Source organism: Arachis duranensis, unplaced genomic scaffold (assembly GCF_000817695.3).
Source record: "Arachis duranensis cultivar V14167 unplaced genomic scaffold, aradu.V14167.gnm2.J7QH unplaced_Scaffold_232525, whole genome shotgun sequence".
In the NCBI taxonomy this organism is placed as follows: domain Eukaryota; kingdom Viridiplantae; phylum Streptophyta; class Magnoliopsida; order Fabales; family Fabaceae; genus Arachis; species Arachis duranensis.
The window spans coordinates 458532-482071 of NW_026264851.1; the positions used below are offsets into that span (position 1 = coordinate 458532).

The 23540-nt window shown below is 32.8% G+C and overlaps 3 protein-coding genes across 3 annotated transcripts; 2 read left to right on the forward strand and 1 right to left on the reverse strand.

Moving 5' to 3' along the window:
• The first annotated feature begins 10288 nt into the window (after window positions 1-10288).
• On the forward strand, window positions 10289-12732 carry LOC127744086 (dnaJ protein homolog). Its single transcript, XM_052256358.1, has 6 exons — window positions 10289-10728; window positions 11044-11212; window positions 11306-11447; window positions 11549-11825; window positions 11918-12116; window positions 12230-12732. The coding sequence occupies exons 1-6, from the start codon at window positions 10579-10581 to the stop codon at window positions 12547-12549; spliced, it is 1257 nt and encodes a 418-aa protein (XP_052112318.1). The 5' UTR covers window positions 10289-10578; the 3' UTR covers window positions 12550-12732.
• Window positions 12733-13167: 435 nt separating this feature from the next.
• Window positions 13168-16764, reverse strand: LOC127744087 (probable receptor-like protein kinase At1g49730). Its single transcript, XM_052256359.1, has 7 exons — window positions 16492-16764; window positions 15668-15932; window positions 15199-15251; window positions 15022-15089; window positions 14422-14511; window positions 14239-14299; window positions 13168-14148 (listed from the first exon to the last, which is right to left on the reverse strand). Exons 1-7 carry the CDS (start codon window positions 16556-16558, stop codon window positions 13835-13837), a joined length of 918 nt encoding a protein of 305 aa, XP_052112319.1. The 5' UTR covers window positions 16559-16764; the 3' UTR covers window positions 13168-13834.
• Window positions 16765-18046: 1282 nt separating this feature from the next.
• On the forward strand, window positions 18047-20406 carry LOC107461992 (uncharacterized). Its single transcript, XM_016080543.3, has 4 exons — window positions 18047-18254; window positions 18786-18887; window positions 19920-20080; window positions 20155-20406. Exons 1-4 carry the CDS (start codon window positions 18140-18142, stop codon window positions 20260-20262), a joined length of 486 nt encoding a protein of 161 aa, XP_015936029.1. The 5' UTR covers window positions 18047-18139; the 3' UTR covers window positions 20263-20406.
• The last annotated feature ends 3134 nt before the right edge of the window (window positions 20407-23540 follow it).

The following is a 23540-nucleotide window of genomic DNA, read 5'->3' on the forward strand; positions in this document are numbered from 1 at the left end:
CACACCAAAAAAAATTATTTTAAGAATTAATATTTAGATTGGTCTTTAAAATTACACTCATGTTTCAATCTGTTTGTAAAAATTTCAATTTATTTAATTTGGTCTTTTAATATAACATCCGTAAAACAAGTTAGATCATTCTCTGTTTTTGTCAAAAAAGCGGTTAACGACGTGTTGAGATAGATTAAACGCTTGCTACATTAGATTTTTAACAGATATCTAATGTGATAAGTAAAACTTTTTACCTTAATATGTTCTTTAAAAAACCCTTAAAACCTCTAAATAAAATTAGGATTATGATTTAATGACTTTATAGAGAGAAAATTGAGATATAAAAGTTTCAATTGCTATATCAAATAGTTGTTAGAAAGTCTAATAACTGTTATTCATTTTAATATGTCGTTAACAATTCTGTAACGAAAATAAGGTCATGGACCAATTTTTTTTTTATAACACAAGACCAGTAGCGGAGCTTAGTTCAGACAAGAGGGGCCATGGCCCCCCCAAACTTTTTATAAAAAATTAGTAGTACTTTTTTAAAAGATAAAAAATAGTTTAATTGGGTTAAATAATTTATTATGACTTAAAGTATCCAATAAGTTCAATAAACAACGCTCCCTCTATTTTTAAGTTCAATGTCCTTATAATTTCTTTTTTATATATTCAAAATTTTATATAAAATAATAATAATAAATCAAAGAATTGATGCATTTTTTAAGAGGAAGGCTAATATTTAAAAAGAAGAACATATAACTTTTATAATATCAACACCTGTAGATAGTTCTTCTACTTTAATGAATCACGAAGAAAGTGAGATACGATCTTCAAAAATTCAAAAAGTTACATCTGATCAGTTTGACTTTAATTTTTTGGAACGAGACATTGGAAAACGGCTTTAAATTTAGCAATATCACCCAAACCAGAAAGATAAGGTTATACGAGCTTATCTTAAATGGGTCCATATCAAAAACATCTTGAAAATTATCCTCTATCTGGCCCCCCAAAATTTTGTTTCAAATTTTGCCACTGCACCCAGTAATATACCAAAACATAACCTTTTGTCAATTTGTGTGTCAATTTCATAAAACCGGACCAGATTTCTTTCAAACAAACCAGTCACAAGAGAACTAGCTACAATCAATTATTAAGACAAACTAGCAACTACAATATAAATAGCAGAACAACATATTCGAAAAGGAAGATACAACACCTGTCAGAAGATCGCAAGTCCAGTCAAGCTCTCAAACGCAACAATACCTTCCACACTTCTCTATTTTGTATCTTGAGTCAATGAATCAGTTTGCATTTTCAAATCAACAGTTCTCTACTATTTATGGAGACGGGCTTGGGATGCTTGGCGCGAATGAGTTTGAAGTCGGCCAGCAGTTCTAAAGCAAAGAGGAAACTGTACTGACAGTGAAGAGTTATAATATTCGTCAGGGTGTTGACTACAAAGTGTTTGAGTCCAATCAATTGAAGTATCATGGAAAGTGTGTACAGTTTGGAAATGAATGTAACTGGCTGATACTATGCGGCAGAAAAAAGGCTAATGGAAAGTTAGAAGTACAATGGGCCGCACACATATCTAACAACAGAGATATCCATTAATCACAGGCAGCTCGATTACCATATCATATGTGCATCAATTCTATCATTTATAAACCTCATTTATAAAAAGGCAGCTCATTTATCAGAATAAAAAGGCTTTTGAATTAATGCACTATAAACCTCATTTATAAAAAGTAGTCACCTCAATGCAAGCGGCCAAATAATGGTGTCAAACCCCTTGGCTGAATGTGGAAAACAAAAAAATATCCAATACTGCAACAATGCTAGTGGCCCATTGTAACACCCTAATTACCCTAAGTCTTACCTCACATCGTAAAGCAAAGGTTAATCAGAGGTTACGACAGTTCTAAACTCATACAAATAATATATAGAAGAAATAATATAGTTTAGAAGCCCGATGAAGGATATAGCTCAAAAACCGGATTTAAAAAGCACAAAACGTACTCACGAAGCTACAAACTTAACGCACAAGATATATATATATATGTGTGTGTGTGTGTGTGTGTGTGTGTGTGTGTGTGTGTGTGTGTGTGTGTGTGTGTGTGTGTGTGTGTGTGTGTGTGTGATATAGCAAAAGATAAGAGTATAATAACATAAAGGCCTAGCCACGGCTCGTGGAATTTAAACCAGCTAGTTATATACAAACCATACAGAAACCTGACAGTTAAAAACAACTTTTACAGTTTTTCTCTCAAAATAAGCCTCTTGGCAAAAGTAAAATACAAAAGATGAGAGATAAATACAAAATAAGCTAAAAGACTCCAAAAAGATAGAGATCCTCCGCTCTGTCACCACCAAAGCAACTCACCAAGGTGGATTACAATCTGCATCTGAAAACAACAACAGAAATATGGTATGAGAACGGGAGGTTCTCAGTATGGTAACAGTGCCTAGTGATGTAAGATATAAGACCCCGGGACGCCAGAGGCAATTCTATAACTTTATATCCATCACAAGATTCATCTTAAAGCATAACTAAAATAATAGAGCATAAATTAAAACCATAACTTAAAACCTTAACAGTATAAAAAAGGTAATCTAACTTAAGGGATTTTCTAGTCTAACAGTTTTCCGCTGTCCCACAGCCTTCACCAACCTATCCTTCATGCGATCCCATCGCCACCGCCTTCCGAACCTCCTCAATCCCAGTAGAAAACACAGACAATATCAATGCAAGTAAAACACAAGTATAGGCATATAAGGCAAGTAATTCAAGTAGGCAATTAGGCATGCCATACAAATAGGCAAGCAATTACAAGTCGGCAAAGCAAACAAACTGATAGAAGATGCATATGATGAATGTCTGTCCTATTGGCTGTGATATCACATTGCCGGTTCAACTGCCAACCTGACACATCTCCATGGAGATGTCATCCTTCGGAATCATAATTGGGAACCTTTGAGATATGGTACTCGAAACACCGTCCAGGATTTTGTGCCTGCACACTCTAGTGATCTGAAGGGATGCGAGCGGAATACTCTTGCCACAGACCTCACATCTCAACGTAAGCGAGATTAACCACCGTCCTTACGCCGCCGCCGCTATCTCGACAGGCGGGATTAACAACCGTCCCTGCCAGGTGCATAGCGTCTCAACAATCTCAATATAAACAGTAATTCAGTGGTTTTTCAGAAAATATTTTCAGTACATCATGGATCCATCATTTCATCCCGAGTCCTCGACTCATTTCAACTACTGTCAATTCAACATTTCCATTCCGAACTCATCAGTTCGTCAATTTCTCAATTCAAGTATCTTTCTCCCTTCTCATTTCACCAAACCCATCCTCAGTACACCAGAATCCTAAGCCTCCGTTTTCTAACTTTTCAAACTAATACCAAATCAAATCTCCTAAGACCTTTCCCATATTTTAATGCCCAATATTAAGCCCAAGAGTATTAATTAGGTGTCACAGAAGTATACAAATTTGTTGGGAAAATGAAATAGTTTAAAAACAAAGTTTAAGTTGTAAAACAGGGCATGTGCGTACGCACAGGGGTGTGCGTGCGTATACCCAGGGAGATTTTCAAAAGTGAACGTACGCATAGAGGTGTCCGTACGCACGGTTACCGAATTTTTGAATCTCTGATCGTAAATTATTTATGATCTATTTTATTAGTTTAAACTATTTATTTAGAAACTATTTTATTAGTTATCATCAAATTGATGATAACTAATAAAATAGTTTCTAAATAAATAGTTTAAACTAATAAAATAGATCATAAATAATTTGCGATCACAGTTTCAAAAATTCAGGTTGTTATACTTCTTCCTTGTCTTCTTCTTCTATTCTTCTTTCCTACATTTTTGTTCTTCTCACATGCTTGACTGTGAGAAAGGAGAATCAGAAGTGCGAGTAACGTTCGTCTTGTATCATACTGTTGGGTGAGGTTGTTGAACAAGTAGCATTAGCACGAAAAGAAAAGGCGAAGATCAGGTTTGGAAGTGAAAGGTTTTCTTTTCAATTTCTCGATACTTCGTTCTTGACTTTCATTTTGATTTTTGTTTTGCATTGTATTTTTGTATGCAATCTGTTGTCTATATCTAGGGTATTGTAAGTTATTGCATTTGAATAAGGCTAGGATTTGTTTTCTGTTTTTCTGCTGAATAAAAGAATGTCATTTGTATCTTTTGTTGTCTTTGGATAAATGTTATTATGTGTGCGTTATTGCTTGTATTTAGAAATTTGTAGTTAAAAAATAATGTCAAAGACCACATTGCACAGTTGTTTGGGCTAGAGAAAGATACAATGAATGTGTTCTTAATAAGAAACTACTACAAGGCTCTTGGATATGACAATTTGAAGGAGTGCTAGTGGCTTGCTCCTGGGAGGCTCTTGAAGACTGGAGTAAGACCATCCTCACATGACAAGGAGCTGCTGGAAATATGCTTTCATGTAAAGAATAATGAAGGTGTAGTGCATGTGTACCTTGAGCATGGAATTTCTGATGCTGAAAGAGATGAGATTTCACAACTGATAGAGATGACCCTCATCCAAAAACCCCTGTATCTGACATCATCTCAAATCCATCATCATGTATCTCAAACACACTTCCTGGACAAAATACTTCCAGACCTCCTGAGCAGCCAACAATGACCATATTTCATGAGGAGTCCACATCCAATCCCCCAGGCCAGTCCACCTCTACACCTCTAGCCTAGCCCACTTTTGTCCCTCTAGTCCAGCCCACCACTTATGCACCTCCAGCTTAGCCCACATCAATACCTCCTTTCAGACCATGTTTTTCTAATTCAAAATCCAATAAACCTGAGAAGTCCATTCCAACTACCACTACAAGTGTCATAAAGAACTTAAAGACTACACTGAATACAGGTGCTGTCAAGAAGTACACAACATCACTACAAGATGAGTGACAAGATCATCTTATAGATTTGTATCCAAAGGAAAGAAGGTTGTTGGTGAAGTGTCTACAGTGACTTGTCAAGCAATGACAATAGTGACTCGTACGAGAGTGTGGAAGATGAGCTCTATAGGCCTAGACTTGAAGCTTTTGAGAATTCAAGTGAGGATGATTTTGACTCTGAGGTGACTGCATCAAGAATTTGGGAGTTGAAAATCAAGAAAAACAAGGGAAAATCAAAGATATGTCTTGAAGACTTGTGTGATGAAGATGAGCTGATAGTTCAGAATTCTGATAAAGAAGTTGACTTGGGTAAAGTGCTAGGAAAAGCCAGTGAGGTCCAGGCACCATATGATGCATTTGATGTCTACCACAATGATTCTGATGGAAATGATTCATGGCACTTTTAGGAGATGAAGGCCCCACCTAATTCAGATAAAGAATCTGATGTGGATGATGATGATGCATTTCCAATATTCATGGAGGGAGCAAGATTTGGAGAGTTAAAATTAGAGGTCGGGAATGAAGTTTAATACGAAACATGACTTTATTGAGGTAGTGAGGGGGTTTACCATACAAGAGGGGAGGCAAATCAATTTCAGAAGGAGTGAGAGTTATAGGGTGAGAGCTGTTTGCAAATACAAGAAAGAGGGTTGTAATTGGGTCGCATATGCTTCTATGGATCATGAAGAAACTTGTTGATAGATGAAGACATTCAACAATGTCCACATATGTGCTAGGAGGACTAAGAATAGGGCAGCAAACAGAAAGTGGCTTGCCTCAAAGCTGGTCAAAAAAATAAGAAAATATCCTAACCTAAACCATGGAGAAGCGTCTGATTATTTTAAGAGGAAATGTGATCTTGACTTGAATAGGTCCTCTCTGACTAGAGCATTAAGTGATGTAAGAAACATTGTTTATAGGGATGTAGAAGCACAATACACACTTGTTAGAGACTATGCAGAGACTCTTTTGAAAAGTAACCCTGGCTCAACTTTTGAAATAGGAGTGAAGCCGCAGCTTGAAGGAGATCCAATTTTAAAAAAAATGTACATATGCTTTTATAGATGCAAGAAATGCTTTAAGGCTGGATGTCGCCCTCTAATTGGGTTAGATGGAACCTTTTTTAAGACTCACTTTGGAGGCAAATCCTATCCGCAGTTGGATAAGATGCCAACAACCACATATATGTCATCACCTGTGCCATTGTAGAGGTCGAGAACAAAGACAATTGGTGATGGTTTTTAGAACTTCTACTGGATGATCTGGGTGATTGCACTCATAATGGTTGGTGCTTCATGTCGGACAAGCAAAAGCTAAAATTTAATATTTAGAACAATTTTGAGTGCTATTTTGAGGGACTATGTTGGGACATAATATAAAATTTAGGGTTCGGTTAGGTCATAAAGTAGAATTTGGAGGATTTAATTGGGGCTCAATTACAATAAAGGTTAACTTTGTTGCATATTATGGCAAGGGTGAATTCTAGCAGTTCGTGAATTAATGTCTGAAGTGCATTATAGATTTTATGCGTGGCACATGTGGAGGGATTTTAACAAGCAATAGAAATAGGTTGAGAAGCTTGTTATGAAAATGTGCAAGGGAGACAACAAGGCATGGCTTTGAGCAGAAGATGGAGAAGATAAAGAGAAAGAATGAAGATGCCTGGGCTACTTGAACAAATGGCCAAAGAAATCATGGACCAAGGCATACTTTAGCCATGGTCTTAAGATGGATAACATTTATAATAATGCATGCGAAGTATTCAATGCAAGGATAAAGGAGTACAGGAAAAATTCTATAATCACTCTACTAGAGGATCATGAGAACAATTACAAAAAACAAAGTGAAACTGCAATACCACATAGACAGGTTACCTCCTATTCAAAGGAGTAGACTAGAGAAGATAAAGAAAAAATCACAAAAATAGCGTCCAGTGTAGTCTGGAGATGATAGATATCAGAGATTTGAGATTCATGGATGGTCAACAAACATGGCTGTTGATTTGGGGAAGCAGATATGAACATATAGATTCTGGCATATTACAGGTATAAGTTTGTTTTGTTGCTTATTTGCTACTAGTTATAAACTATTTCAGACATACATTTTTGCTATAATTGTGAATTATTGTAGGCATTGTATTTTTGGTTGAAATAAATTTGTTAGGCATATAATTTAGGTTGGGACAAATTCTGATTGGATGTAATCTATTTTTGGTTGGAACGAATTCTGAATTCATGTAAAATATTTTTGGTTGGAAAACAAATTCTGATTGGATGTAAACTGGCTTTTAGACATGCCATGTGTCTATGCATGTGCTGCAATAGCTAGACTGAATGAAAATCCTAAAGACTATTGTCACACTTGGTTGACCATGGATTCACATAGAGCAATATATGTCCATTTGGTAAATTTTATCCCTGGACAAATAATGTGGAGAAGTCTCAGTATAGTAGGCCTCAAGCACCCAAAATTTGAAGAAAGTCTGGTCCTTTGAAGAAGAAAAGACAGAATGATGTAGATGATGAGCCTTTAGGAAGTAAGAAGAGTAAGACTGGAGTAATAAAACTAAATAGAAAGTACAAGGAATTTACTTGTATTTATTGTGGGATAAAATGTCACGCGAAAAGAAGCTACTCCCACAAAAAAGCTTATGATATTGCAGCTGCTCTTGCTGCTGTTGTAGCAGCTGTAATTTCTAAGAAGTAAAAAAGGGGTTTCTAATGTAAATGAAACCATAAAAGATGTGTCTAAAGTAGAGAAGGAGAGGCTAAGCCTACTCCATCCACTGATGTTGCTACCTCTGAAGTCCCAACAAATGCTAATGCTCCTTCAGAGATTGTGATATCCCAACCACCTTTTTTCACAACCAAAAGATAGAGAACAAGTAACTATTCAATTTGTCCTTATATTTGTGGATTTAAGATTTATTTTAATTATCTATTCAGTTTAATTATGTCTCAAATTGATCTGGACTTGTATTCTACTCATGCAACTATAGGTAATTCCTATAACGAGACCCAACAAACTACAACTAAAGAGAAAAGTATCTCCAGTCCCAGGAACAACAAGTATTGACCCAATGCAGGGAGAAAGTTCTGGAACATCTTCAAGAATGGCTGAAGTTATAAAATTTGTCCCTACACCAAGGATGAAGCCAGCATTCAAACTTCCTAGAAAGAAGTGATTGATTTTTAGCCGTGATAGATTATTATAATTAGGATGGTTGCTTTTTTAGTTATGTTTATCTTGTGTCACTAGAACATGGTTATGTGTATGTCCACATATTTGGCTATTTATAACTTTCTAGATGTATTTTATTGATACTTTATTATGTTTATTTTGGTCAGCTTATTTTATTCCATTAATAACAAATAATGCCTTTGGATATTGGTTATGCATGCCTTTTTTTGGATCCTAAATGTAGAGATTTGATTTAAAGTTTATGAATGGTACTAACATGTTTAATGTTTAGCTTTAGTTCTTTACTATTGCAACATTGCATATATACCAAAAGAGCTAAAACATGATTTTTTTTCATATTTGCTTTCTACCATACTTTCATTCAACCCTAAACATATACACCATCAGTTACACAATTTTAATCAAAATTTAACCATATTTATACCATATACAACAGTCACAAACACACCTAAATAGATAACCAAACTTAAAATACTAAATCATAGTTTCAAATACCTAATTTCAGCTTCTATTGAAGTAATTCTCCATGCTAAATTCATCTTCCAACTCTCATTATTGCTTTCAGGTTGTGCTTTGCCCACTAAACTCTGTTCTTCCTCGGCATCTGTCCACATAAAGAAATCACACCACATTCTCCAAAAACTCTGTCAATTCCTCAACAACCAAGAAAAAGAAATTTTTTTTAGCATACCTATCAAATACATTGAAAAAGAAGACGTTGCACTTACATTATAATTTGAATATCCATAAAAAGATCTCTCGAGATTGGCATTCGTTCCAAACCACCGAACCACTAGACGCATTCCACAACCACACCAATCAAGAATCTTTTCCAATCTCCCATGATTAAGGTTCCTCACGGAAGCGCCATGAGAACGTGACTACGCAGAGCTCCCTGAAGCTTGACTTCCTGAACTCATCATATTTTCAACAAAGTTTCGAACGTTTTGAAAAAGAGGGCTACAAATTAGGGTTTTAACATCTTTGGAAGGGTCAAATTGAGTAAAATCAACTTTTGCCACATTATTCAACCATTACACATCCACCTTGGTAACTTAACGCGCCACATCAAATCTTCGTTAACGAAGATAACTCTAGAGACAAACGTGAGTCACGATCCAATATTTAGAGATCTTAATTGAATAATTTCAAATTTGGAGGTCAAAATTGAGGTCGAGTGAAAATTTCAGGGGCCAAAATAGATTTTAATTCCTAATTCTCTAATGAAAATATTTCACTAGTTAAACGTGTATAATAGTAAATTAGGAATAAGTAATTTAGTGAAATCTCAGGACAATCAATGAAATCCTGGACATGTTAGTACTGAGTGTATTTGGCAAACGCATTGAAAAGGAAAAAGCACATTCCAGCTTTTTGAAAGGTTCAATTTTTTGTTTGACAAATTTTTTCTTTATAAATGCAGAAATGATTTTGCATTCAAAATCACGTTTACAAGAAGCAACAATACTTAGTTTTTGCGTTTCACTAACAAACTTTTAGCCATTAATATTCAACATTTATTTTTCATTTACCAACTTTATCATTTATGCATGTTATTGTATTATTTAAAGAATTTTAATTTTTTTATATGAGCTTTTAACTAATATTATTTAAAAAAATATTTATTTTATTAAAATTTATTTTAATATAAAATTGTCAAAAATAAATCAAGCGCACAAATTTATTTTTATCTAAAATTAATTTTATAAAATCACTTCTACACATAAATAGGAAAACTACCTTGGCAAGTAATAATGGTACTAACTACTAAGTTTGATAAATGAACGAAGCCGTTAGCCAAGGGTGGCGCCAAGAGGAGGGGACAGCTATAAACTAAAAGCTGAAAAACAATAAAAAATAAAAACAAAAATAAAAAACTAAAACATAAAAAGAAAAATAAACATCGATTTAAAAAGCTGGCTAACGAGGGAAGAAAGATCTAGAACAAATTCCCCATCTTGCACAAAAAAAAAATATAGAAAAGAAAAACATAAATAAATAATAAAATAGTTAATTATCATTAAATTTATCATTTTTATAGCATATAAAACACTATTTTAATTCAAAAATTAAATATTTATTTTCTCACTTCAGACTCACAATTCACAAAAGCATAAAATCAAATAAATTATTCTAGACTCTTCTCTATTACCTATCTAACAACCAGGATTCGATTCAAACCGTCCATCAAATCAACGACCGTGCCGCTTTATATATACCCATTGCAGAAATTCATCCTTGTGTTTCGCTTCGCTTATACCTCCTCTGAAAGAAAGAGATCTGGAGTCTTCATGTTCTCGCGCCAGTTAGTTACATACACCACGCCAACCTTATTTTGGGGGGAAATATAATTAGGGTTTCGTTTCTTCGATCGATCACTCGATCGGAATCGGTTTCTGTTGAATTGTGATCTGAATTTGATTGTTCTGTGAGATTGTGAAGATGTTTGGGAGGGCGCCAAAGAAGAGCGATAACACCAAATACTATGAGATCCTCGGAGTATCGAAGGAGGCTTCGCAGGACGATTTGAAGAAGGCTTACAAGAAAGCCGCCATCAAGAATCATCCTGACAAAGGAGGTGATCCTGAGAAGGTAGCCATCCTAATGATTCCATTCGGAAAACTCTGAATAGAATTAATAATTTAAATTGATTCTTAATTAGTGGTGATTATTTGTTGACGAAATTGTTTAGGATATAATTGTTTTTTATTTCAATGTTATTGCGATTCTGATTTGCTAATTTGCGGTTGTGATTAGTTTACGTGGTAGTGATGTGGTAGATTGTACTTTGCCAGAGTGATTATGACTGTAGTTTGTTTATTGGTAGCTGCGGTGATCGATCGAGAGAAATCATGTGAGACGAGGCCTTACACTTTCACGTTTTCTTTCTGTATTTTTGGTGTGTAGTTTAAAGAGCTGGCACATGCTTATGAGGTGCTGAGTGACCCGGAGAAGCGTGAGATTTATGATCAATATGGTGAAGACGCACTTAAGGAAGGAATGGGTGGTGGTGGTGGTGGCCATGATCCATTTGATATCTTCCAGTCTTTCTTCGGGGGAAGTCCATTTGGCTCCGGTATGGTTTTACGGACAATTCTTTTTATGGGAGCCGTCAAAGCTAGCATTTAATAAAAAAATTAAAGGTTTCTAGAATTGTTTCGTTGAGCAGGTGGTGGCGGCAGTAGAGGACGGAGGCAGAGACGCGGCGAAGATGTGGTTCACCCCCTGAAGGTCTCTTTGGAGGACCTTTACCTTGGGACTTCCAAGAAGCTTTCTCTTTCACGGAATGTCTTGTGTTCTAAATGCAACGGGTGTGTGTTGATTTCGGCATTGTTGGTTTGAATGCTTGTTGGCCCTTTTTTCAACATTTGGTTCTTACAGAGTGCACGGCTTGTTTTGTAATTGATTACAGGAAAGGGTCGAAATCTGGAGCTTCAATGACATGTGCTGGCTGTCAAGGTACTGGTATGAAGGTTTCCATTAGGCACCTTGGTCCCTCTATGATTCAGCAAATGCAGCATCCTTGCAATGAATGCAAGGGTACTGGAGAAACAATCAATGAGAAAGACCGGTGCCCACAATGCAAGGGCGAGAAAGTCGTCCAAGAGAAGAAAGTGCTTGAGGTCCATGTGGAGAAGGGAATGCAGAACGGGCAGAAGATTACATTCCCTGGTGAAGCTGATGAAGCAGTATGTTGAACATTTAAGTCATATTATTACTGATATTGAATTGTATATACTAAAGGATTTGTGCTGACTTTGATCTTCTGCATTTCTTGCAGCCCGATACAGTCACTGGAGATATTGTCTTTGTCCTTCAACAGAAGGAACATCCCAAGTTCAAGAGAAGGGATGAAGACCTCTTTGTCGAGCACTCGCTGTCCCTGACTGAGGCTTTGTGTGGCTTTAAGTTTGTGCTCACTCACTTGGATGGGCGGCAACTTCTCATCAAGTCAAATCCTGGAGAAGTTATTAAGCCTGGTACGTAAATGTTGCACCTATGCATTGTGCTTTTTTGCTCCTCCAAGTTTTCTGAATGATTGAAAATTCTGATTTGTTTCATTTGTGATATTGAAACTTGCTTGAAATGCCAGATTCTTACAAGGCAATAAACGATGAGGGAATGCCAATGTACCAGAGGCCCTTCATGAAGGGGAAGCTTTACATTCACTTCTCGGTAGAATTTCCTGAATCTCTGATCCCTGATCAGGTGAAAGCTTTGGAAGCTGTTCTGCCACCAAAACCTACTTCACAGTTGACTGACATGGAGCTGGACGAGTGCGAGGAGACCACACTGCACGATGTGAACATGGAGGAAGAGATGAGGAGGAGGCAACAGGCTCAGCAGGAGGCATACGACGAGGACGATGATATGCACGGTGGTCATCAGAGAGTACAGTGCGCTCAGCAGTGATGATCTTCATACAGAACAAGTGTTGATCTTCAGTCAATTCATATGTTATTTTTAGCCGTGTGCTGCGGACTAAATTAGTGTTTGATTAAATCTGATTTTTGGATAAAACAAACAGAGTAGCATTTATTGTCCAAGGGTAATTCCGTTCGGACATCCTAATATCATCAATTTTGTTCAATTTTACTCTCTTCTTCCTCCTATCCGCAGGCCACCTTCTTCTCTTCTCGGTTCTTTTCTCCTTTCTTTGTTTGTGTTGTGTGTGTATGGTCTCACAGTATCGACGAATATTTAGTAATTTGAGGAGGGGAATAATAGGAGGTTAATATCTGCAGTGAAAAAGACATATATAAAAGGAAAAATCTTTTAGTTATTTAACATTTTCTGTTTAACATCACATAAGCAAAGAATAATTAGAGTGTAAAATCTGTTCAATTTTAAACCGTGATTTGGTTTGATAAATGACTTGAAATAACCCATAAATTTGATTAAAATTATACGTCTTGATAGTTCAACATCCCAATTGTAAGATTATCACTTTTGATAATTTATACTTATCTCAAGTGTATTATTATCACTTCTGCTAAATTCTACTTTATACGAATTTGACAGCTGAGAATCTGGATGCAAAAACTTTTATATTATACGAGCACAAGAATTGAAGTGATACGGGAGTTCACAGCCATGGTTAAAATCTTTAATCTAAGTTGGTTTGATATTATTTTCTGCAAAGATATGCTGCACTGCACTCAGCCCGAATACAACACCAACTCTACCTGCCCGAGCAACTATTCTCTTATCTGTCAATATCTTCTGCTCTTCCAACTTCCAAGGCTCGTCGACAATGTTTCCGACTCTCTAGTTGAGTAGTTGATAGGAAATGATACAGACATTTCATGATAGAAGCTTGGCTACTGATGACGTTTTCTTCCGAATTGGATCGGACAATTGTTTTGCCGGCCATGCTACCGCTAATGTTTTTGATATGTAATGCTGTGTATATCAATTCTAGGCGGCTTCTTGTTCATAAACACGAGACTACCGCATCTTGTTCCTTTTAGGATAGTGAGATTTACAGTTTGACAATCTATTTTTTTATCACTCGGAAGTTACAACTAATGAATTTGCATCATTTCATTTCTGAGATCAATTTCAACAAAAGGAGCATCAGGCGCAGTAAGCCAGTAACCCAAACTACCTCTCCAAGAGGCAAGAGACGTGAAGGAATGCACACAAGGGAAATATTCTCCCAATAAACCCCGAAGGTTTTTAAAGAAACAAAAACTATCTATCGTACCTTGTCATGGGAAATATCAATCTTCCTTTGCAGATACCGAAATAATTGAGAGATTGTAAATGTAGCCTTGTCCCTTGATTTGATACATAATTTTGCCACTGCTAGAAGATTTTTAAGCTCCGTACAGTCATAATTGTTTCCAAGATCAGGGTCTATCATCTTATCTATGGAATTGTAAAATCGGGATTGTTGGATCCATGGGATTAAATCTGAACCTTCCATCTCTGAAGATTGGCCGGTGACCAATTCCAGTATCAGCACTCCGAGTTGGAATATGATCTTGCAACTCTTCTGCTTCATGCTATCTGAAATGCCAGATGAGGCCGGTGAGCGCATTAACGTGAAGTAACTAAGAATAAGTACCTCAGTTTTGTTTTCTGTTGAAAGAGAAGGACCTCCTGAATTCGGCATCATGACAGAGTTTGTACTGGGAGTAAGAAGGCTAAAATCTGATAGCTGTATTAAAGAAGAAAATCTGGTGTTATACTATTTTAACATTGAAGTGCTTTATTTACTTCTGGCATGTCAATCAAATATAGAAGATGATAGTTCTAGTGAGAAAAGAAATGTTTCCTTACTTTAGCTGCAAAGTTCTCATCTAACATAATATTGCTTGAGCTGATGGAGACATGATATGCCGGTGGATCACTGAAAAGAAACAAGTATTCCTGCAGCCACAATCATCACAACAAAAGACCAAAATCAGAATCATATTTCACAACTTTTGTGAAACGTTAAATAATATCACAGATATAAGTGACAAAACAGACTCATATATTAGTGTTTCTACAATCATATCGGTCAAAAGAAAGAACTCAGAAACAAGTCAAGTCACACAGAACTATCTTGCAGATACATATTTAAGCTTTTGTTTTTCATTGGCAAACTGAATGAAACATGCAACTGTTGGAAACACTGTAAAAATTTTAATCTTCCTACTAAGTACCATAGTTTCCAATATTTGTTTTATCATAAATGCCAAGACTGAGAAATGCTAAATAGTTCCAGCTTAGCAGGGATATTACGCATCCAATAACAATTCATGAACTCAATGAGACATTAACTTTTCATAGTCCTCAAATTACGTGCATTAGAAAAATATGATAAGAGTGCAGTTTTAAGTCAAAACACATTTGGCAAATTTGGTTATTTGACAAGCTTTTGTTTGAAGAGCTTACCAGTGCTGCCACAACTTCATTAGCAATCTGCAACCTCGTCCTCCAATTTAAGGGAGTCTTCAAGGGATCTACCAGCATTCAAACATTGAAATAAATAAATAAATAAATAAATAAAAATAGTTCCCATTATTATTGAGAGGCTCCTCTAAAATCCTTCTAATTTCTTTCAAAATTTACCATTGAGATGCTCCTTTAAGCTTCCATTCTCTATGTTATCAAATATGAGCAGTCTGCAGAAATAACCCCAAAGGCAGCAAGAAACCAGTTAAAAAATTTGCTTTACCTATCACATCTTCATAAATTAGACTGTAATTCTAAAACGCCCTCTGTCAATTTTACATTGTCTTCAGAGTACAAAGATAGAAAGGACAGTAAAGGGTTTTCTTTTGTTCATGAAATCGGATATGAAAAACACGATCCCATTTTTTGAGTTCCGTATATTTCATATTACATGTTTTATATCTGATAGAAACAAATAAATCAACTTCTACTCGTGCTTGTAAAAAAGAAATAACTCCCTATATAACATTCTTACATGCCAATTAAGCAATAACATGGCCTCATGGTTCACACATGTAAGAGTTTTATGTTATCCTTATCAATATTAAGTGAAACAGAGGATAGATACTATTTAGCTACCAATGACCTCTTATGTTTTCCCACAGAAAACCCTTTGAGGGAGAGAAGATGGCGATGATGCAAGCGCCCCAAGAATTGAATCTGTCTGCAGAAAACATCATTTTGTTGACCAAAATCTTTCACTTCCTTGACCAAAAACACACCACCACCACCCTCCCCAAACCTGGCAGCATATGCAGTAACCTCAGAGTTGCTATAAATGACTCTCTGGAAACCATCAGTGGCCCTTTTAACATCCTTGTACGGAATTCTCCTTACAAAGAACACCCTACCTGAAAGAAACTCAACTCAAGAAAAACACTCTAGTTATCCAAATTGAACCAAATTCAAAAGCTTTTAAGAATTAACGGTGAACTTCTAGTGAAGTGATCGCTTCAAATTCGTGAGTGAAAAATAAAAAACCTACAGCATCCAAATTTTGAGCTACAGAACAAACAAACAACACAATGATGAGCCATTCAGCATTACAATCAGCTAATTACAAAGCTTTTAAGAGTTGACACTGTGACTACAAATCAAAAGCATTTTAGAGAAAAAGGAAGCTTCAAGTTAATAGTAAGCAAGCAAGGATCGAAATGAACTAGAATTCATGAAATTCGACTAAAAACAGAAGAGAGCTGCAGTCAATTATGCAGCAGAAGCAACAATTATTACGAAAATTAAACTAATTTGGCAGCTCGGAAGAAGTAATAGTTAACTAGTGAAGTGATTATGCAAACATGTGAGCTTTCGCTTCAGCCGAAAGAAAAGCAATTAATAACCGTAAAAAATGATTAAAAATAAAGATTAAGAGAGGATTAACATGAAGGAAAATTCAGGAACAATAGGTACCGGAACGAGATCGGTGAAGCCATGCAAGTAAGCGGTGGCGGAACTTGCGGATCAAGAGATGATCCATTCTGATAGCGATGGAGACGATGGAAGTTGTTGCTGTCGGTTAACAGCAATAACGGAGTTTGTTGTGACGAAGATAACGGTAACGCCGCCGTCAAAGCTCATTCCTTACTCTTCTGGTTAACTGCAGATTCCTTTTGCCTTTGATTTTCATTTGATTCTCTCTCTGTGATACACTAACAGATTGCTCATTCTATTCAACGTGAGTCACGTCAACCACTCCATTGGGTAAAATATTAAAGAGAAGCAGTTAAACCAAAACCGTTTTCCTCTTTCTGTTTAGCGTTAATTGGTTATATTAACTATTAACTGAATAACTAATTCATTTAGGCAAAAAGAAATAGAGAAAAAGGAAATTGAAAAGAAAGAAAGAAAAAGAAAAAAAATTGAGTGAATTTTTATTTTTTTTAAATGTAAGAAAAATAAAAAAAAATGTTATAAAAAGATAATTTTATTTTTTATTATAAAATATAAAAAAATAAAGGGGTAATATTAAAAATAAAGAGAGAGAATTAGTTTTTTTTTATCTTTAATTTTTTCTTTTCAACCAAATAATAAAAAATAATAAATTTTCTTTCCATTTTCTTTTTTCATTTTTCTTTCCTTTTATTTTTTTTTCAAACAAACGTAGCTTTAAGGGTTTAGTTAGAAAAAAAGTTCAATAAAATTTATTATTTTTGTGTGACACTTTTAGTTGTTAATCTAACTTTTTTATTTTAATAATCTAATAGTATATTTTTTAACTATATTTTAAATATTATTAATTAACTACTGACAAAAGATAATAAATTTTATTATTTTTCTAATATTTTTTTAGTTATTTTGTGTCTTAAAACACGCTAAAATTATTATTAATAAAAGTTTTTGAGTTTTTATTTTGATAAATACACAATAATCGAGAAATTTTAAGAAAGGTCATTCTTTTTTTTAACGGTAAATTTAGATAAATTTAGCTAATTTATATCTTAAAGATATGTTTAAGAATATAATAATAAAAAGTTTTAAATTTTTAATATATTCAATCTATTAAAAATATATAAAAAAAATTAATCAAGCATTTTTTTATATGGCTCCTTAGGGTATAGATTAGCAACAACCCAATTTAGATTTAGTAGTACATTTTTTTCTCTCTCTACCTAGCAAAATAAATTTTAATTTTACTATAAACTAATTGAATTGGGACCATGCATGTGGTTATCTGAGTCTGGTGTTTCGATAGACAAAATATCCAGCGAATTGAACATCATGACCCGTACCCCTTATTAATTAGACACTTTATACACATGCTAGAAAACCACATCTTATTCAACTTTAATTATTCACCTCAACTAACATTGGATTCTATTTGTACTCGATTTTATTTGTACTCTATCAGAACTTCAATCTTTTGTTTTTCTCTGTCTTGGTGGCTTAAATTAAAGCTCGAAATTACATAATTTGTCTGCATATTACGTATAAAAAAGATTGTTCCCATTGCATTGATCCCAAACTGTAGGTGAAATCAAATCTCTAATTAAGCTAAGTTTGCTTTGTTATTACGTTCCATCAACTTTGAAGATACAACTTCTTCTCTTCAATAATTAACATGGAGTTTCAGTCTCCTCCAATTTCAAAGCTCTACCTTCTTTTATGCTTATCTTTCATCCTCTTACTTTCTTCTTTTCACGCTCATGCTAGTGGTTACAACTTCAGATTCTGTGGTATATATATATATATATATTTCGCATCTTAGCTAGTCTTGCATAATATTAGTATTTAACATCAAATGTTGCATGTGTTAGATGTTATTATTAGAATAAGATTTGAACTCTCTCTTACTCTACTCCATGTATTATTTAACAGGGGAATTTGTGGTAGTTATAAGTATGGTAATTATGGTAGTTATGAAAATTTAATAATACTTCAAAAATGTAGTCAAAATTAAAGTTATACCTTTTTATTATTTGACAATATTTTTCAATTTGATCATTTTTTATTTCTTCAAATTAAAAAAATATTAATAAATCATAAAAAGTATAGGTTTAATTTTAACTACAAATTGTCAAAGTTTTATAATTACCATAGTCACCTTAATTATAGTCACTGTAGAATGCACTAATTACTGGTTAATATGAGCCACTCTTATTTTCTTAACTATTAAGATTTACTAATATGTCAAATAGAAAGAGAAAAAAAAATGTTTCTCACTTCCATCGGTCATTGTAATTAAATTTGTGAGTTTTATTTTGCAGCTGAAGATGCAAACTATCCTGTAAAGATCTCTAGACTTGAAATAACACCAAATCCTATTGTGCGTGCAAGACGGGCTAAGTTTAAGATCTTCGCTGCTTCTGGTAATTATTTTTTTTCTAATTTTTCTATTATTTTTATATGAGTAAAATGACAAATAAATACTTAAGTATTTATATACATTAATTCCTAAACAAAAAATATCAATAAAATTTTTAAAAATAGCAGATGTGAATATATTACCTTTAAATTAGTCAATGTGATTAAAGTAGAAGGTCTTAATTTAAACTAATTTATTTACGTTTGTTATCCTAAAAAATTTTGATACTTTTTTTTTTATTAGCTACCAAGACGGATCCAAAAATCTAAGAGTGGAGGGGTCGAAAATTAAAATCTTATATAATCAAATATAATGCTATATATTTAATAATAGATATAATTATAATTAGTTTTTTAATTAAAAAAATTAATAAGTACTTGCAAATAAAACAATTATATCAGTCTTTATATTTTTTTATAATTTCAAATCTAATAAAATATAAAATTATCTATTTTTTAATATTTTGTTAATTAATTTACTTTGTTAAATATTTATGTGACAATGAATTATATTTTTATGTTTTATATCATTAAAAAATATGACATAAATAATAAATTAATTACACTAATAATTTTGTTATATAAATTTANATAAATAATATTAAAGTACTTTTTATATGATTATATATGTTAAAATTAATTAAAAAAAGAAAATATAAAAAAAACTCTAAATTAAATAAAAAATACAAATAATATAAATGCATGTAGAGAGATTTGAATTCTAATACATAAAAAATACTATTTTTTTTTTATTTTTACTATACTATTAAACTTTACTTTACACAATACATTTATTATAATAATATATGAGTTTAAAATTTGTTGGAGACAAAAACTACTATTTGTCCCTTTTTTGAATCCGTCCCTGTATAGGAGTTACAATGATATATAAATGATAGGCCACAAATTTTGCATTATTAGTTGCAGCTTTTTTGTGCATACGAATAGAATAATTGTAATTAGTTAAACATATATATGGTACACGAAATCCACTTTATGGATTATGAATTGCAGTTGGTGTGTATTTTGTGGTGCAGATCATGTTATCTGTGGTGGGAAGTGGGTAATAAAAGTTTCATATATGGGACTTATTGTCCATAAGAAAATGTATGATCTTTGTGAGGCAATGTCCTGTCCTGTTGATGCTACCAAATTTACTCTTTCTCGCACCCAAAGGATGCCCTTATTTGCTCCACAGGTTACTTTCATAATTCAATTTTAATATTTTATACCACACATTTGAATTTTAATTTTATTTTTTACTCTTCACAGGGCATCTACACCGTCGAGATATCATTAAGGAACAGAATAAATGAGCCATTCACTTGTATCACCTTTAATTTGAAAATCGTTTCTACATTTTTGGGATCTAGTCTCTGAAGTGATCGATAATGTACTATTTATCCATATAAGTAAATTTGTAATTGATCATATGTGCTTATAGTTACTACTATACAATGTCGAATGTTTCAATAATATTTGATTTTAGTTTTTATAGAATATATCCAGAAGTAGTATAACATATTCACGAATGTAATTTGAAATAATTATGTTTCATTATGTCCTACCATTCAAACTGAAGAGTTGTATAATGCTCTGTATAAAATATAGAGAATATAAATCATAATTAAAGTTAGATATGGTTTGTGATATATACATTATTGTTTATAGAATGTTTTATATGAATAAAATATACATTCATATATCCTAATATGAAAAACTAATTGTGTATTATTACATAAACAAAAGAACTAATTTTTAATTTTTAAATTTAATACTTAAAAAGTTATCTACATACATAAATCGAATTGGATGACTGTTTAAAACTCTTTAAACATCAAAATTAAACTTATAAAATATCCGTTCATATATTCATATATATGTGCTGTCATGGCCTTGTGTATACAGTTTTCCATCATTTGATCTTTTTTTTATGAATCCACAAAGTAGTGGCTTCTGAGTATGATCTGCTTTAGTCATTTGAGAGTTCAATGTACTCAGTGTTCCAAAAGTAGTCCTACTTTATTTGCTCTTTTTGTTTAACTACAAAATGTTGCTTCTCTTGGTTTCTATTCATCACTGTTCAGCATATATTATCTCATTTGCAGAAAACATCTTAAATCTTAATTATAGCATAAGATTCATGCTTTTCTATATTATCATGGAAGCAATTGTTAAACTCCTAAACTGAGGGAACCATTATGTAGAGTTGCATATCCTGGTGGGATATTACAATTGAGTTGGTTCATCTCCCAATATTGGTCTCACTGGTAGTTTTTGCAGGGAATATAATGCATCCTCTTAATTGTTAAAAAAAAAATTGAGAGTGTAAAGTGAGATTTTTAACCCTTCAGCTCTTTTTTTTATATTTATTTTTGATCTCACTTATAAAATTAATGGTGAGAGATCACACTTTACTCCCTCAATTGTTAAAAAAAATTGAGAGGATCCATTTCCGTTTTTGCATGGTGCACTTTACACTGCCCACGTTTACATCTATGTCGTGCACCATCTTACCTTCTTGTTATGATCCTATGTTATTGTGGATGTTATTTCAAAACAAAAAATTACCTAACAAACAAACCGAGATAGAGATAGTTGTATTTTATCTTTGTTCTTGTCCCCACTGTCCCTGGATAGATAGAAATTTGGAGGCACACTTAAAAGTTCAAACCCAGAGATCTTTGAACTTTGATGAGGGATGTCTGCATCCAAAGAATGTTATAGTTTAGAGTAAAATTAATGTTTCTTGACCCATATATATGTAGTATTATTTGTTTTGGATAGGACTAAGATTGGAAAACAAAAATTTAGCATTGTATTTAGTGGTTAGAGGCTGAAACTAAAATTTCAGTATTTTCAATACTTCAGTATTTTGTTTTTTATTTTTTTAATTAACAAAAGTATTTAAGTAATTTTACTTGTTTTAATTTTTATACTTGTTTTACACTAAACAGGATACATTAAGATATAATTTAATTTTATACATTTTACATCACTCAGTTTTTCAATCTATGTCCTTTGAATTGTGTTTGTTTTTGAGAATAGGATAAGACAAGACATTAATAACAGGACAAGACACTGATGAACAAATACACAAAATTTTGTGTTCTTGTATCTTGTTTGGTGATAAACTATAACAAATTATGAAAATTTAATTTATTCTCATTTTTTTATTCAAAAAATTTGAGATGAAAAATGTAATAATAAAAAATATAATTATGAAAATTAACAAGAATAATAAAAAAATAAAAAAATAAATTATTTCATTTGTTAGTGTCTCCGTATTCTTCTTATCAGATGGACACAAAATACACTAATTCAGTATCTTTGAACATATTATCTCTATTTATATCTCTTCTGTCAAATACAATTTTATATTTCTGTGTCTCTATCTCAATATCCTATCTTTATAAATAAATTCAGTCTTGGAGTCTCCCTTTCAAATGCTACATATATTGATTTCTCCGTTGAGCAAATAATAATAGATGGTAGGGAATCTTTGCAGAATTATTCTTTGAAGGAGTAGGCGCACATGCTTACATAGTTACACTAGAGGCATGTGCATTGTTTTTTTGACCATGTACAGGGTCTTTCTTGTCTTGTGTATATACATGAAAGACAAGTAATTAAAGCTTAGAAGCAATTTTATCAATTTTATTTTATGATGTAAATAAGGCAATCTAATTTATAATGTGGTGGTAGAGTATTGTAACGTGTGTTTTAATCTTCTAGAGCAAGTAATTAACAGGGAAGGATTATATATCCCCACAATTCAAGATGAAAAAGTAGACATGTGCATGAGTTTTGGCTCATCACGTGAACAAAGTTCATAGCAACAACTTTATTGCAAGGTGTTAGTTTAAAATTACGAACAGCTCCCGTTAGATTAGAGTGTGTTTTTTGTTTTTGTTTTTGAGATCCACAATCACATATTTTTTAATTTCAATATATTGAGTACGAAGGGAGATTTGTAGCTTATTCTTTTTCGTGTGAGAGAGACGTATATTTCAGAATGGTGTGATAAGAAAAGTATTTTATTTTGCTATGGTTTATATAAATTAGTATTTTTGATTTGTTTTATTTTTCAAACAAACAATCATAAATTAGACGATTCAATTTGTGTTTTTGAAAATAAAAAATTTTTAATGTTAAAATCAGACCGTTCGATTTTTATTTAAAAAATAAAAAAATAAAAAATACAAATCAGACCTTCTAATTTGTAGTTTGTTTTTTTCTTCAAACAAATCGGACTCTCTGATTTGTGGTTTATTTTTTTTTCAAACAAATCGGATCCTCTGATTTGAATAATACCAATAAAAAAACACCATATTAAAGAAAAATACCTAATCTTCCAGTAACAATGTATTACACATATACTTAATCAATATAAAAAAAATTGTTAGAATTTTCTTAACCGGGCTAAAACAAGTTTAGGAATCACTCACTTAAAGATAGTTAAAATGTTTTTTTTAAAGATATTATTTAGTAATTAAAATTTAATATATATAATTATTAAATCGTATTATTTTTGTCAAAATTATATCAAACAAATTGATTTGGCAAAAAAATAAATAAATTATGCATTAAACCGATCTAAATTAATATTTTTTTATAAAAATAACTACAATATTTCTATTATAAAAATTACTAAAATA